The 16,082-nt window shown below is 32.2% G+C and overlaps 1 protein-coding gene across 6 annotated transcripts in view; it reads left to right on the top strand.

The window, feature by feature from the left end:
* Positions 1 to 15,771, top strand: part of LOC148606065 (neuronal acetylcholine receptor subunit alpha-3-like) — a 22,306-nt gene extending 6,535 nt beyond the window's left edge. For 4 of the 6 annotated variants that reach the window (XM_088544904.1, XM_088544905.1, XM_088544902.1 and 1 more), the window contains 5 exons: positions 9,293 to 9,486; positions 10,484 to 10,528; positions 11,708 to 11,832; positions 13,011 to 13,558; positions 15,212 to 15,771. In XM_088544904.1, coding sequence (XP_088401030.1) covers positions 9,484 to 9,486; positions 10,484 to 10,528; positions 11,708 to 11,832; positions 13,011 to 13,558; positions 15,212 to 15,594 — 1,104 coding nt within the window. In that variant the 5' untranslated portion in view covers positions 9,293 to 9,483 and the 3' untranslated portion in view covers positions 15,595 to 15,771. The other 2 variants (XM_088544907.1, XM_088544906.1) reach the window with 2 other exon arrangements.
* The last annotated feature ends 311 nt before the right edge of the window (positions 15,772 to 16,082 follow it).

Below are 16,082 nucleotides of genomic sequence, written 5' to 3' on the forward strand. Positions count from 1 at the left end.
AGTGTTCATATTATAACTCAGGGCTTGCCGTCACTACGGAAACTTTTTTGTATCACGCTTGACTTCTTACTATAAGGCTTCTGGAGCAAGGTTATGTTGTTACAAAATTGAAGTCATCACTACAGAAGTTTAATGGTCGACATCATGAACTTATGGATCGTTACGGTGTATCCATCTAAACCATGAAAGCTTAACATATGATAGTTTTCCTTTCCTCTACATTTTATGTTTGACTTTTATGAGGAACTCGGTGAGTACTTCCATAAAAACAGAGGTACCTTACCCTATCGGTACACTTGGTCCATGCTCTCAGTTTTTTAGTGGAATCTGAGTTACTCATTTTACTTTTGTTACTTTGTTTGTTTTATTTAGGTTATTTTATATTCTTTGTTGTGTGTGTCTGTTTTCCATATCTGGTCTTTGTTCCCTGGGTTACATTCTTCTGATTTCCAATAGAGTTTTGGTTCCCTTTATCACTCTGTCCAATTTAGCTGAGCCTTGCTGTGATTCAATAGTCCTTTTTTGAGTTTTTGTTAGATACATGTACTGTCTATTTTTTCGTAAAGTGCCGTAATCCGTTTCATACGTTCTTATAGTATTATATCTGTCGAAAATAAAAACATGACTGTGACTTAATTGGTGTTTGTTTTCTTCCCTTTACAACGATAAGATGATACTGGAAAAGGAATCAATATTTCAGATCACATTTGTACTTGTTTCTTTTCATATTCGAAAGGCAGGAATAGCAAACGCCAAAATGTCAATGGTTTATGAACCAGAGGCGGCTTCAATTTATGCAAAGCATGAAATAAAGTGGTCCTACAGGTGTTTGATCCCCGTCGGAAATGCATTGTCCTGGATGCTGGAGGTATATCTGTGAATGCATTTTGCTCAAAATGTCTGTTTAAAATGGATCTTTGGTGTTTTACAAAATGCTTTGAACTCAATATATCGGATGAAGAAAAATGAATAACAAAGATTCGGAAACATTGGATACATACATGTTTTGTAAATAAAACACTAAGTACTATTAAATCTTGTATATTGTCTTCCCTACAGTAGTGCAACATTTGGTAATTACATATAGCTCGATCCATATGGTTATTCTCACATGACTACCACATGTTAATATCTTCTTGCTTATGTACAAAGGTATCATTTTCATATGTTAGTGACAAACATGTGGTTGACATATGATCATATATAATTTTGTTTTCATTGTAACCCTTAATGAAGACACAAACAAAAACGTTTACTTCTCTAATCAGTAAAATAGTGCGTTTTTGGTTTGAAATGTTTTAGTGCTTTTATTTTGAATAACTGAAAAGGTACTCTATCCATTTGTGAAGGATATATTTTATTAAAGGTCTATTAAAATTGTGCGTGCATAAGACTTTAACGTATTTATTCTGCCATTGACGTCACACTTACTACTACACATACAAATACAGATCGGAGGATTTGATCGAATTATTTATGACATCAGTCCGATTTTACCGAATCAGACAAATAATCGTTAATATATGGGGAACCCTTTTTTAGGTTGTTTTCTTATCATAATGATTTGCTTGTTTTTTTGCTGTACGTTAATATTATTATCATCAACACAGGAGGTAACAGAGAAAGGCGAACTTAAGATCATTCACAAAGTTCGGGGAGGTCCATGGGGTGGCGAGTATACTATCAAATATTTCTTAAAAGTCATTGCGACAATTATTGGTACGTATAATTTGGTAAAAAAAATCTCAACTTACAAATGTGTTCTTTCTATTAAACGAGATAAGTTAATTTTAAAAGCAGAACTGTTCGCAAAACTGTTCAGTGTTCAAATAACAAATATAGTATCGGAGTTGAAGGACATTCTTCAAAATGAAAGATGTTCAAATGTGTCTGCAATAATTATTGCTGGTGGACATTTGGAAGCAGAGGTAGTACAGACTTCTATCAAAAACGAGTTTTGTGGATCAGATATGGAGATTTTTATACCGATAAATGGTGTTTTGTCTGTTTTGAAGGGAGCAGTTATTTATGGCCATAATCCGAAAATCGTCCCCTCGAGAATATGTAATTTCACACAAGTTGTGGCATTGAATGTTCCATTTGATTCCGTCATTCACCCGATAAAGACGTTTTTGACGGCAAACATTTCTGTGCTGATGTATTTGATATATGTACGTGAATGAAGACGTAGTTAGAGTTGGTGAAAAAAGAAGCATCAATGTTTATAGAAATTACGTTGCTAAAAAAATGACAAGTAATGCGAATGGAAGACCATTCGAACAATTTTTACGTTAGTACATTAAAAGATCCGATCCAGTATTCGTCACTGATGATGGCGGTCTACTACATGCAGTGCTTTTAGTACCGGTTCCTGAAGGTGGATGGCGAAAGCTTGTTAGACGCACAAATATAACTTGAAATAGCAGGTACTTAAATGATTGGATGATTTGTAAACGATGACACGGGGGAATAAACAAGCGTTAAATTTAAAATTTCTTCCACATAATCCTCAGCCTAAGGTAAAACGAAATTTATATCACAATACAAGATATTGAATTAGAATTTGCAACAGAGGATTTTTAAATTATTGATAGAAATCTGGTTTTGAAATTTATATGGCTACAATTTCAAATAGTTTGAAAACGAACATTGTTGCTTCAATTTTCAATGTATCTAACATAAAAAAGACAATAGAAATATAAGTTCGAGTTAAAAAAGTAAATTAGGAACCATTGAACATGATTGAAAACCAAACAAAGTCAGCAAAAAGAACGATAGAAGACAGTAACCAATTACTATATTGAAGCGTCTTGTTTTTGTTGTTCTTTTTTATGATTATTATTATATACAGAGTATATTTTTTTTAAATTGTGACAAAAGGAAAAGGCAAAAATAAAAAAAAGTCACAAAAATAATGTGCTTATTGAAGCAGAAAATACGAATGTTTTATTGGTATGAAATACTAAGGGATAATGCATAATGATTCGGATGGCGCTTGCTGCTAACATACAGTGTTTTTGCTTTGACCTTTTTTTTTTTGGTATTCCACCATTTTTGTAGACTGGCAGTATTTTAGGGACTTAACAAAACTAATCTAAAAAAGTTTTATGAGTTATCTCCCTTTGTACATATATGTTTATAATGTTGTTTTGGTTCATTTTTTAACAAATGACATTTTAATTCGGACTATTCTTTTTATTATGGCCTAGAAAAAACAAAGCCGTTGTATGTGTGTTTTTTCTTGGCATGAATAGGCAGACATAGAACCCAAATTTAAGGGCCTAAATCAATTGATGTCGGCTAAGAATATTATTTAGGATGCACGTTGATTTTCAACTGGGTGTAGGATTTTTTATGGTAAAGTTAGGCTCTCTAGATTTGTTGTGATGAAAATCAATTTATCAAACCAACAACCCCTCCATACCACAAAAATACAGATTTTATATGTCATTTATGTGTTTATTAATAAAATGTGTTACAATATATTTGTTATTATTTTGTTATATGGTACATATATGCCTGTTTGTAGGCTGGCAGTGTTTAGGGAGTTAACACTTTTTTTTCAAAAAACGTTTGGTGAGTTACTTCCCTTTGTACGCATATAATGTTTTGCGTCATTTGTAAAAGAGTAATGAAGGGAAGCAAGGTTCTAGCGGTAATCAAAAGAATGCAATCCTGGGACAAAGACTTAACTAAAATCATACATACAAAGAAAACTAAAATAAATGAGCAACTCGGACTCCACTAAAAACTGGGAGCATGGACCAGGTACATAGCAACATATTGATTGAAAAACCTATAGATTTGACCCATCATTTCGTCTGAAATGCCAGTACCAAGCAGGTTCATTGCAGTACAACTAACTTTGGTGGTTTAGTAGCTATTTTGTCAGATTTATTTTGGACTTTTTGTTGTTACCCTTCTTTTGAACATTCACATCCATGACGATAAAATAAGACGACAAACGAGTCTCAGCTCCACCAAAAAAAAAAAAAAAATATAGCGTAGTCGCAGAAATGAGTACGACGAGTTTCTATCCCTTTCAAGCCAGTTGGTCTTTTTAGGTCCTTCTTCGGTAAAAATGAATCATTGACATTTTAGAGGTCTAGCTAGATCTTACAACAATTCCTTGATGACTAGATTTATCTGTTTATTTAGATAAGTGAAACCATAGATAAAATGACTAGGAGATAAAAGAACATAATAACGTCAAGGAACGATTAATGAATTTTTAGAGTCGGAAACAATACATAAATAAACATTAAAAAATGAGCTCTAAAACATTGATAAATGAATACCGTCATGTAAGACATGCATATACATGAAAGCGCTTTGCTTTTAGAAAATAAATCTACATATAGCACGAAGCACAATATAAGCCCAAAAATATTTTAAGAAACCCAATTCGCTATCTTATACAACAAACGACAAGACGTTATTTACATATACAGGAAAAGTATGCACACTATCTAAAAAGAGACAAAAGTGTGTATAAGGATATAAAATAAAGCAGGAAATTACAAAAGTACATGATGTGGAAAGATGACGCAAAAACAATATTGACAATAAAATAAAACAGGATATCGCGACAACACAAAAAACCCTTGTTATACAAACCCTTGCAAAAATTAATATTGAAAAAATGAAGACAAATCTCTTTCAATGTCTCTATTTCAGACTAAGTTGTCATTTTAAATGTTCCACGGACGGATCTAAAGTAATGATGGTAGCGAATGATTTAGAGTACGGGTGTATTGTTGATTGTTATAGTAAAAAACAGAAACAGGATCGATATATTGAAAATCGTTCCATCTGCATATACTTACAGGAACAATGGGATTTTGAGCGTTTTGAACAGTTTGATCCAAATACAAATAATTGTAATTATTTGGAACGGGTATGAAAATTTGAATGAAAATATGGTTAATAAAAGGAAAGATGAGGTTAAGTACCACTTATATTGTGTCTTAATGCATCTGTTTGCTATGGTCGAATTTAAAGTTGTACCAAAAGACCATAAAAAGACATGTGCGTGTGTCACTGTGTGCTTTATTCAATGGCCGCCGTCTTCATAAAAATTAAACAAGAGATTATTTATGCGTGTTAAACCCACCGATTTCACTTGCTTATTTCTTATTCAGAATATGTAACAGACCCCATAATTAGTATTATATTTTCATTCGGAAACTGTACTTTCAAGATAAAAAAAATAAAGATTGTACATGAATTTAGCTCGTTGTGAGAGTAATTGTTTTAATACTTGAATGTTTGATTTGGTGGATTTCATTTTGAAATGAAAGTACGTTTCAACATTAAAAATAACATCTGACGTCCGCAAAACATTGTTTGATTGGCTTTTTCTACACCGTGTATCACTGCAAGAATTGGCAGTGTTAGAATGTTATATTGACTGGTACTTAAATAAATTTCGGATAAGAAGAAAATCGTTAAGGGATTCTTATATGCGTTGTTAAATTTTGATCCTGTTTTTTTTTTTTTTTTTTTTTAGATTATTAAAAAAGGAAAGTTATCCCTTAGAATAAGACATACACTTTTCATTTTTGTCTTTATATGCATAGATTTATAGAAACAAGGATCGTATTTACTAGTCAATATGTTTAAAGAGTCGATGTTTATTGTCCATTATCTTTAATTTCACTTTCCGGTTTCGTAGGTGATTGAGATACAGTTTGCAACGTTTGTTGATTTTGTATAACATGAAATATGAACTGATTTTCAAACTGTACTATAATGAAAAGGATTCAATATTAAATAAATGTTACTGTAGTTCATCAATTCAAAGTTGACTATGACCTAGGGCATGTTGTTATATTTTAAATATATTTTAGGAATCTTGATCTACATTTTAACTTTAAAGCAACAATTATGCTTTTATTCTCTCACTTTAAAGTTAATCTCTACAATAAGCTAATAATTAATAATTAATATTTTAACCCGAAGAGTTATATCATGTTCATAGATACAAATAAACCTCCTGTCCGGCTATGCTCGATACATTAAATATTCATAGTCGATACGAACCTGGTCAATTCAAATTTCATGGGATCAAAATAATAATTTAGAATTACTTTCATTAAAGTCACGAATATACATGGATAAAATAGTAACAATTCTCTTGTTTTTTGTTCTAATTCTTATATCTGGTAAGCATTTCAAATTAATATTAAACCCATTTAAGGATATTTTAGGTGGCGTATCTTTGTACGTTCTTCGATCAGTACCTGTTTGTATATGATCTAGTTTAAATTAGTTTGTATATTTTATCCTGTAGATATGTTTTATTTTTTAGAAGTGAAAATATAAGTATTTCATTCGGTGTAAACTTAACTCAACAAGAATCCATACAAACAACACTACATAGCTGTACTTGCAAAAACATTATACATCGTTGTTACTCAAAAAAGGTGCAAATATGTATTTTTTGGTAGAAATCCCACAAACGTTGTAAAAAAACTTTTATAATCATCGTCCAAATATACAGAAGAAGTGTTCAAAATTCCGGAATTTTTTATCGACAACATATTTGTTCAATGTGGTGGAGGCGTTTTTTTTTTCTACAAACGGTCATCATTGCAGTGGGAACAAATTGTGCTTCTCTACTTGCTGACCTATTCCTTCACTCTCATGAGGATCATCGTTTATCTTGATCATTTACGTTATGCCAGAGCTTGCCGTAACAACACAGACTTTTTGTATCAGGCAACAGTAGATCGTATGGTATATCCGTCTGCACCATTAAAACTGATTTGTTTATCATGTGATTGCTTTTCGTTCCTCTTTTGTCTACCCCGGACCTGACTTAAAATGAGCAACTCGATGGGTATTTCTCGGAAAGGTGAGGACGCGTACCCTACGGGTGCCCCTGGTCCATATTCCAAGCTTTTACTGGAGTCCGAGTTGCTCATTTACCTTTGTTACTTTGTATGTATATTTATATATATATATATATATATATATATATATATATATATATATATATATATATATATATATATATGTTTTTGTTGTGTGTGTTTTCTTTCATATTTTGTTATTTTCCTGGATTACATTCTTTTGATTTCTGCTAGAATCTTAGTTCCCTGGATTACTCCTTCTTCGGTGTAAATGTATTATTTTTCCACCATAAACGTGAATCTTCGGCGCTTAATCTTTGTAATGTTGCTGTCAATTTGTTTGATTGTATGTCCCATGCCTCTTTTGGTCAAAAATGGTTCAATTTAGTGTTCGCATTAATTATGGATCAGTTTAGACCCGCGTTAGGTTTACTCATGGTTCAGTTTAGACAGTTTTCGCTTTACTCGCGTTCAGTTAAAACAGTGCACGGTTTACTCATGGTTCAGTTTAGGCATGTCTTATTGTACTAGTTATAATGCTTATTGTAAGTATTTTGAGACTGAAATATGATACTTTTACCTAACTATGCATGTTTAAATGACATTTTATGCCTAACTGTAAACTGTACTGGTGCACCCATAAGAACCTAACTTTACAATACCTTAATTTCGAACAAACGTCGAAACAACATTACAAACCTGTCTATGAGAGCAATTTACGTATCGAATAAATATCATATCATGTTATTCTTGGTCCCGATTTGCGTTTGTTTTGTTTGCCACTTGCAAATTGACGATGTTTATTAGAAATTTCTGCTTTGCTTTTTATAATAGAGAAATAGTTAAGCGTTTATTTTTTCAACTTCGTATGCAATCAAAAGAGGCTTTTGTTGAGAATATTGTATTTATTACTCTATTAACAATTAATGCCTATGCTTTGAAATTAGAGAATAATTAAGGGAACCAAGGTTATAGCGGTAATCAACAGAATGTAATCCAGGGACAAAGACCAGACATGGAAAACAGACATACACAACAAAGTACATAAAGTAACTAAAATTATACATAGAAAGTAACAAAAGTAAATGAGCAACTCGGACTCCACTAAAAACTGGGACCATGGACCAGATGCACCTGAGAGAATGTGACTCATTCTTGTGAAAAAGCAGAGGCACTGGACGGGACTCACGTACCCTCTTTGTGCCTTCATTGTTTGTTTGTTTGTTTGTTTTTGTTTTTTTATCAATTAAGTGTCAATGTTTACATCCAGTCATCGAGAGGTTATTTCAAACCTTCCTACATAATATGAAAAGTTATACCTTCAATATCAATATTCAATCAGATCTTAAAGTCAGATTTCATTTTTCACCTTTACAAAACTGATACGGGTTGTATATGTAAATAACAGATATGGTTAAATGATCACTTTAAATGTAAGTTTACCATTGGAACAAAGATGTGCTTACTAATAAAGTCGGTGTTTTCCACAAAATGTAGGCCAGACTTCCAGTAAGAAATTCATTTGATTACCCTTTTACCCATCAACCAAGGGCGTTTTTATTTAAATTGGTTAGATCTATGCATATTTATTTTACAATTAAAGTTCATCCCGTTTAAATTCTCGCAGTACTGATAAAATTATTTATTCGGAGGTGAGTGATTATATGGATAGATATAGCCTCCTTCGATTTCCATGTTCTAATTTATGAATATTTAATCATATTTATATCATTTGGCTTCGTTTATAATTGTATTCCCTATATGATTTGGTCTTCATTTTACTTTCTACATGATTTTGTCTTCATTAAGTGCAATGTGTGATAAAGTACAAAAATATATGAATATTATATAGTAATTTTGATAATGCAAACAGTGTAAAATCAATTGAGTAAGTTCGATTTTCTCCCGCCAAAACGTCAGAATGCGAATATCATTACGGCGACCACAACATTTAATATTGACGTTGAAAATAGCAATAAATTATGGAGAGAAAATCCATAAAATAAATAGGATAATCAATTGTAAATCATAGACTCCTAAAGATTCTCAGAATGTCATTTGAAAAAAAACAACGCAGAACTAAAAATAACATTTTTTTTTTTTCATAATTAGAATTTTTGTCAGAAATGAACGTGTATGTTATTTGCAGAATATTTCTTAATTACTATACGGTTTATAGTTGATTCTAACTGCTCTTTGTCTAATTTCTTTTTATACGTCAAAAATATAAAATTTTGCTGTCATTAATCGTTACCTAAAGTTCTTGCAAATTTACTGCCGATGAAGTATTTATACATTTATGATTGTTTCATTATAAGTTGCATCCTTTCCCAAGAAAGCGATTAGATTTACGCATTTTCAATTTAAGATTGTGCATGCCTTTTGATTTTGATATGTATATAGGTTTAAATAACTACTGTGAATTATTTATATTTTAGCATCCTTTGTAAAGGCATCTCCCGGTGCTGGTGCTGGTGCTGGTAATAGTAAAGAAGATGAGAAGGAAAGTTACAGCATCACTCTAGAATCAGAGCTCAGAGATGAAGTATTCGAAACTTATGAGAAGTTGCAGAGACCAGAAGAGGAAACTTTGATCAAAATATCACTGTCATTACTAACAGTTAATGATATGGTAAGACAAATAAAATAACGAACTCGGAGGGGGGGATCATAATATAACTACTGATAGTAATTGATATGGTAAATCAAGATAGAGACGAACCTCGAGATTGGGAACACGATGTCACTGTTGGTAGTAAGAGATAAAGTAGGGACAATACGAGCCCGGACCTCGGGATTGGGAGCACGAAGTCCCTGTTGGTAGTAATAGATAAAGTAAGAGCTGTACGGGACCAAACCTTGAGATTATGAGCACGATATCCATGCTGGTAGTAAGAGATAAAGTAAAAGTAATACGGGCCCGGACCTCGGGATTGGGAGCACGAAGTCCCTGTTGGTAGTAATAGATAAAGTAAGAGCTGTACGGGACTAAACCTTGAGATTGTGAGCACGATATCCATGCTGGTAGTAAGAGATAAAGTAAAAGTAATACGGGCCAGGACCTCGAGTTTGGGAGCACGATGTCACTGGTAGTAAGAGGTAAAGAACAATAGATAGCTATATGACCTTTATTCCTTTATTTAGGATACACTATGTACGAATAAGATGACTGTGTGACCTTCTCCCTTAATTTAGGATACGGATAAGACCGCTGTATGACCTTACTCACTTAATTTATGACATGAATAAGACAGCTGAGGTAAACTGTTGTGTAATCCATACTAAATAATTTACCACATGTTGAATATAAATATTTTTCGTCATTCAGTTGTATTTAATTTTTCAATAATTTTCAATCATTTTTTTATTTATGTTTTAAATTTGGAGTATGTATGCATTAGTAAATTCGTTTGTGTTTTTTTATCAATGCATTCATTTGAAAGTTCCTTTTGTACGGTTATATAACTTTTTGCTAAATAGTTTTAAGTTTTATTTATTAATTTTATTTACAAATCTATCGGCTTTGTGATCAATATGAAATATGTACTATCTCACATCTCTAATTTCAATGAAGATATTTTGAGTTGCAGTACCCTTTTCATTCAAATCTTTTATTTTGATTTTTAAAGGATATAATAGCACAGGAAATGACATTTTCGGGATACTTACATGTGGTATGTATATCAATAAATGAATAATGACTACAACAAAAATAGCCTAAATTACTACGTAGCAAATGTGTCAGCGTATTACCTAAATACAAAATAGTAAACAATTTCAGAGATCACCAGAAGGTACAAAAAAGTATAAACACACCTATATATGTAAGTAATCTTTGTAACAACAAAACAACAAATGGTAATAGAACGATGGCGGTTTTTCAAAATTTAACTGAAATGTTAAATAACGACACAAAGACAATTGATCTAATTACCAACATCTTCTGACTGTGGACAGGTACATGAAATCTGCTGTGAGTCCTATGAGGTCATTTGTAAATGAAAATCTTATTTCATCAAGTCAGGAATGTTTTACAAACTTATCATGTCTCCTTCGTAAAAAAGACTGACGTTAAGGATTACACCAAATTAAATAACATCATTTACAACGGCTTTACAATGATGAATAAAATAAAATCAAGGCAACTTTGAAGTGCACAAAGAGTATTAACTGCTACCAAGTTTCGAGTGAAACTCAAAAAATATAATCCAAGGATAAAAACAAGCATACGTCACACCAATGAAATAACCAAAATAACACATACAAAGAAACAGGAGTAAATGAGCAAACCGGACTCCACTAAAACCTGGAAGTCCGGGGCAGGCAGGAGCAATGGTAGAGTGCAGGTCTGTATGTTGTATTCATTCTGTATATTTCTAAGTTATTAAAACATGGTAAGAAATAATCCACCATTATGACAGAGAAATTTGAAAATTTTTATCATCAGAGAAAGTCGACATTTTTCAGTCAAATATATCATTGAACTGCACACAAAACGAATATTTTAGGGGCAGAGTACTCCAGAGTATTCCAAATTGTCTAACATTTTAATGAAACATTTTAATCACATTTAGTGATGCAGCGATTAAGTAGATAAAGAAGACTTAGTGATTTAAATATATTGTCAGAACTTCCATCATAATGATATTTTTCTCATTTTCCCAATTTTGTACATAAATTTGTACTTAATTAAATACAAATGCATGTTTAAATACGATTGGAATTTAAACAAAACATACAAAAAATATACTGTGAGTGTGAACTAAAATGATTGTCCTCTCCTTTTAAATGTGGGAAATAAAACTATGACAGCAAATATTCGTAGCTAAGAATAAAAACATAAAACATTGTAGCAATGGTACGATGCAAGACTTAAATGGATGGACACAAACAATACATCTAAAGATTACACAAGCGTCAATTTTATGTTCACTAGCGTGGATTATATTTGGACACCGCCAATTGTGATTTCTAACTCGTAAGTAATAACACAGTACAATGACACCTGTCTTAACTGAATTCTTTTTGGGAAAAATTGTGTTCGGCTAAGGTATTATCTGGTTTACACCGTTTCGAAGCTCTTTTAAATGTAGGCTCGACAGATTTCAGGTTTTTCATGGATTGCTTTTGACAGGTTTCACTGAAATTAACCAGTATGTTTACACAGTCGTTGATGTCATATCCTCAAACGGTACATACTTTATTTGTAGTTTTGTTTTTATATTGACTGAGCCTCATACGCCAATTTGTTTTTGAGATACTAGTTGATAGTTTGTGTTAACGTGGTTTTTCCCTTTCCGTTATATATCGACATAGATTTACCTTGTCTAATGTGACGTAAGCTTATCATTTGCGCCTTATAGTAAAAGTAAAATTAAAAATATATAGTACATTTGATGCTTTTTGACCTCTCTAAATATTTCTAGAAAGATATGTTTCTGCTCAAGAAACAACTTTTATATTTCAATATGAAATAATGAATGTATTCACTAGATATGAAGTTAATTCTTGAGAGTGGTCAGACATATGACCGGAAAATTACCAAAAAATTATAAAATGCGCAGAATATCTGAATTTTGATCCAATTCTTTTGTCATTTATCAGTTCGGAAATTCACAATGAACACATTTAACAGTTGATGATTTGTTTATGCAAATAAGAGCCTTCAATGCCTGAACTCAAAGGACGTGTAGTACAAGTTAACTCCAATTTTTTGTCTTCAAAATTTGGAAGTCTTATATGTGTTGTTAGCAATGATGGTAAATATGAAATTTGAAGACTCCGCTATTTTGACTTTAGATTTTATATCTATTTTGTATGAGGTTGTCTATTGTCCATTTAAAAAAGTAAGTATTTTCTTGATGCCTTCATTCAAGTCCTTGTTCATAACAAACTGTCGGTGCCCTAATTATTTTAAAACGAAGAAGGGACAAGGCGATTTAAAGTGGAGAAAGAAAATGTCAATTCATACGTACCAGTAACTAGGAAAATATATGTAAATACATATCATATACTATTGAAAACTGGGAATAGGTGAATTACAGAAATATAGAATTATGCTTACTGTAAGTTATTTCGTGCCGTCATTATTCACAAACAACTTTCAATATATTATTGAGCAACTTGTTTCTTTTGTAAAACATAATACTATTTTAGGGCAAAGGACATTAGTGTGATCGGATCTGACAATCTTCCAATACGCATTGATTCCAAGGGAGATGTTACTTGGAATCCATCGGGGCTTTTTAAGGTGAGTTGTGAGGCCAGCACGACTTACTATCCACTAGACATACAAACATGCGCTATTCAAATCAGTTCATGGTCGTATACAAGGAATGAGGTCAAGCTCGATTATGGCACGATTTCTGTCGATACTAATTCTTATTCACGGAACGGAGAATGGAATTTGATATCAGTAACGGTGACAGAAACACCAAACGGTGATACAATTGTAACGAGAGGATCGGTTAGTTTCTCATCTGTGACTTTTGTTGTAAAACTTCAAAGACGACCAATATTTCATATATTAAACATCGTACTTCCGGTTTTCATGATGGCCATACTGATTGCTGCAGTCTTTAAAGTTCCAGTAGAGTCGGGTGAAAGAATTGGATTTTCGCTCACTGTGCTTCTAGCATATGCCCTTTACTTGATGATAGTATCGGGTAGCATTCCTAGCACTTCGTTAACAGTGTGCCTTTTGTGTGAGTTACTTTATGTATATATATTTTTTTTTTTATAAATTTATACCACTAAATGCAGAGAGATGAATTTTTGGTAGGCTCTTATTTATTCATTGTTCATTGGTCATATATTTATTTATGCCACCATTCAAGAGCTGTAACTGAAGTTTAACCTGACAAAGTATAATCATTGTCAATGGGGGATTTTGGTCGGGAAGGGGGGAGTCTAACCGGATCGCTTGGCCATATCCGAGATCGGTTCTAACTTTACTATTGACTAATTGATGCATTTGTGTTCGACTGTTTTAAAGTGGCTTGTACATAAAATTCATTCTACTAAGATATATCTACATATATTTGACAGCGTAATCATTTTAAGTGGTTCTTCTCAGCTTATGAAGGTCCCTAGCGTCCTGTAATTTTAATCACACTTGAAACAGTGTTATTATGCATGATCATGCCAGGTATTCAAAAACAAAGAAAACAATTAACCTTTAAGATTTTAAGTGTTTTAGGACAAAACAAACACAAGAACTATGATCCCGTTTAATTTATTGATTTCTTTTAAATATTTTTTTTATTTTTTTTATTTTTAATTTTCTTTTGTGTGTGTGTGTGTGTGTGTGTGTGTGTGTGTGTGTGTGTGTGTGTGTGTGTGTTCCTGGTTACTGTGAAAGTATTTCAATTCCTGGATATCAATTTTCGTGAATCGGGGAAGAAACACAAATTCGTGAATTCCTGAATTGTTGGTTTCAATGTTTTTAATAAACACATCAATGGGAATCTCTTATTCGTTGAGAACCAAATTTCGTGATTTGGTCTACCCACAAAAGTGGGTACCCTACTAACAATAGTACAGTAATTGGCTAGATGACTGTTTAAGATTTGCAAGGTACCAAGTGTTCGTAGGTTCAAGGTTTTAAAAATACAATTTCACTCACGCATGACTTCTCTATTTGGAAATATCACTATTTGATCTCTCTATAACAGGATTTGTGAGTATGTTTGTTTGTCTTTTTTTTCAATAGAATTTTCAAAATTTAGGTTTTTGACAGAGTTGTCTGCCCTTGAATTATGCCCTTAAAACATTCATTATTCAATATTACTAAATTTACGAAAGTGTTTTGAAAAATCTTGTATGTTTTAACTTTATCCTGATGGTGCAAATAGTCTAATTGCAATTCAAAATGGCTGTTTACTTTTCATGCCATGTTTCACACATTGTCAGATTCTTAGAGAGACTGACTCATAATAACTTATGTTTAAACTAAATCATGACACACTTTCAAAGTATTTGACAATTTGCCTTTTTTGTTTTTTTGTTTTTGTTTTTGTTTTTGTTTTTTTTTTTGTCTTGTTTTTTTTTTGTTTTTTGTTTTTTTTACTTTTTTTTGCTATTTGTTTTTTATAAATAATTTATTCATATAATGCGTTTCGTTCGTTCAAAATACAAAAAAAATAATTTTTCATGGTATGATTATGGTATGAAAAGTTTAATGTATTTCATAAATCGATCAATAGGGTATAATTACGTCCATGGCTTGTCTCTTGGGTCTAGTTCATAAGTAATAACATCAATATCCTGTACAGAACACTTCCTATTCGGAATTCATGAGGTCAACCCATATAAGCATGCGATAAAATAGTAGCGTAAACAAATGTTTTATTTTTCAGCATTATATCTGATATTCACACTGGCACTTGGAACTGCAGCCGTTGTTCTAACACTCATAGTCTTGACTCTGCACAATAGACCCGACACTGAAGATGTATCCCGGTGGTTGGTTTGCATTTCCGAACTGAACCAAAAAATGCACAGGGGTATCTGTCTAAAAAGGGAAAACAGAGTAAAGACAACAAAAGACGAAGTAACAAAAGTAAACAACTTGGACAAATATACGTGTGACAAATACGAGAAAGAAACAGACCAAAAACTAACGTGGCGTGTTGTGTCTAGAACGATTGACCGAGTTTCTTTCAATGTGTACATTATACTGATTATCATTATGACCATTTCATTCTTGGCAGTAATAACACAACATTACTTCAGCAAATAGGCCAGGTCAATTAAAGCAAATGTTTTGTAATTAAATTATAATGCTTTGTTACATGTATTATTATCATACTTGTATGGATGTAGTTTTTATTTTGTTTTTGTTTTTGTTTTTGTTTTTTTTATCTTTTGTCAACTGTCACTATGTCACTACTTTTTGAATTAAATGTTAAGCATAGGAGTACAATTCAAGAAATATTCTACACCGTTAACTTCTGTCAATATGCACTAGTACAATCTAATGAAAACACGGGCAACGCAAGATGTTCACCTGAATTGAGCAAATCAAATCAAATCATGTTCAGGTTATCTTAAAATAATATTGTTACCCTTCAAATGACATGTATAAACTGGTGTACGTGAAGCTGTTTAAAAGTAAGTACAAAATTAGTACCGCAGTTAAAGAGGCAAGCACTGATGAAACATGTACTGAGGAGATCAAGTGACCTCCCCGTGAATATCAAATTCATATAATGTGAAATTCACAAGAAC

The sequence above is a fragment of the Perna viridis genome, chromosome 9 (genome assembly GCF_037379345.1).
Source record: "Perna viridis isolate PV_CMFRI_1.1 ecotype Kerala chromosome 9, ASM3737934v1, whole genome shotgun sequence".
NCBI lineage: Eukaryota > Metazoa > Mollusca > Bivalvia > Mytilida > Mytilidae > Perna > Perna viridis.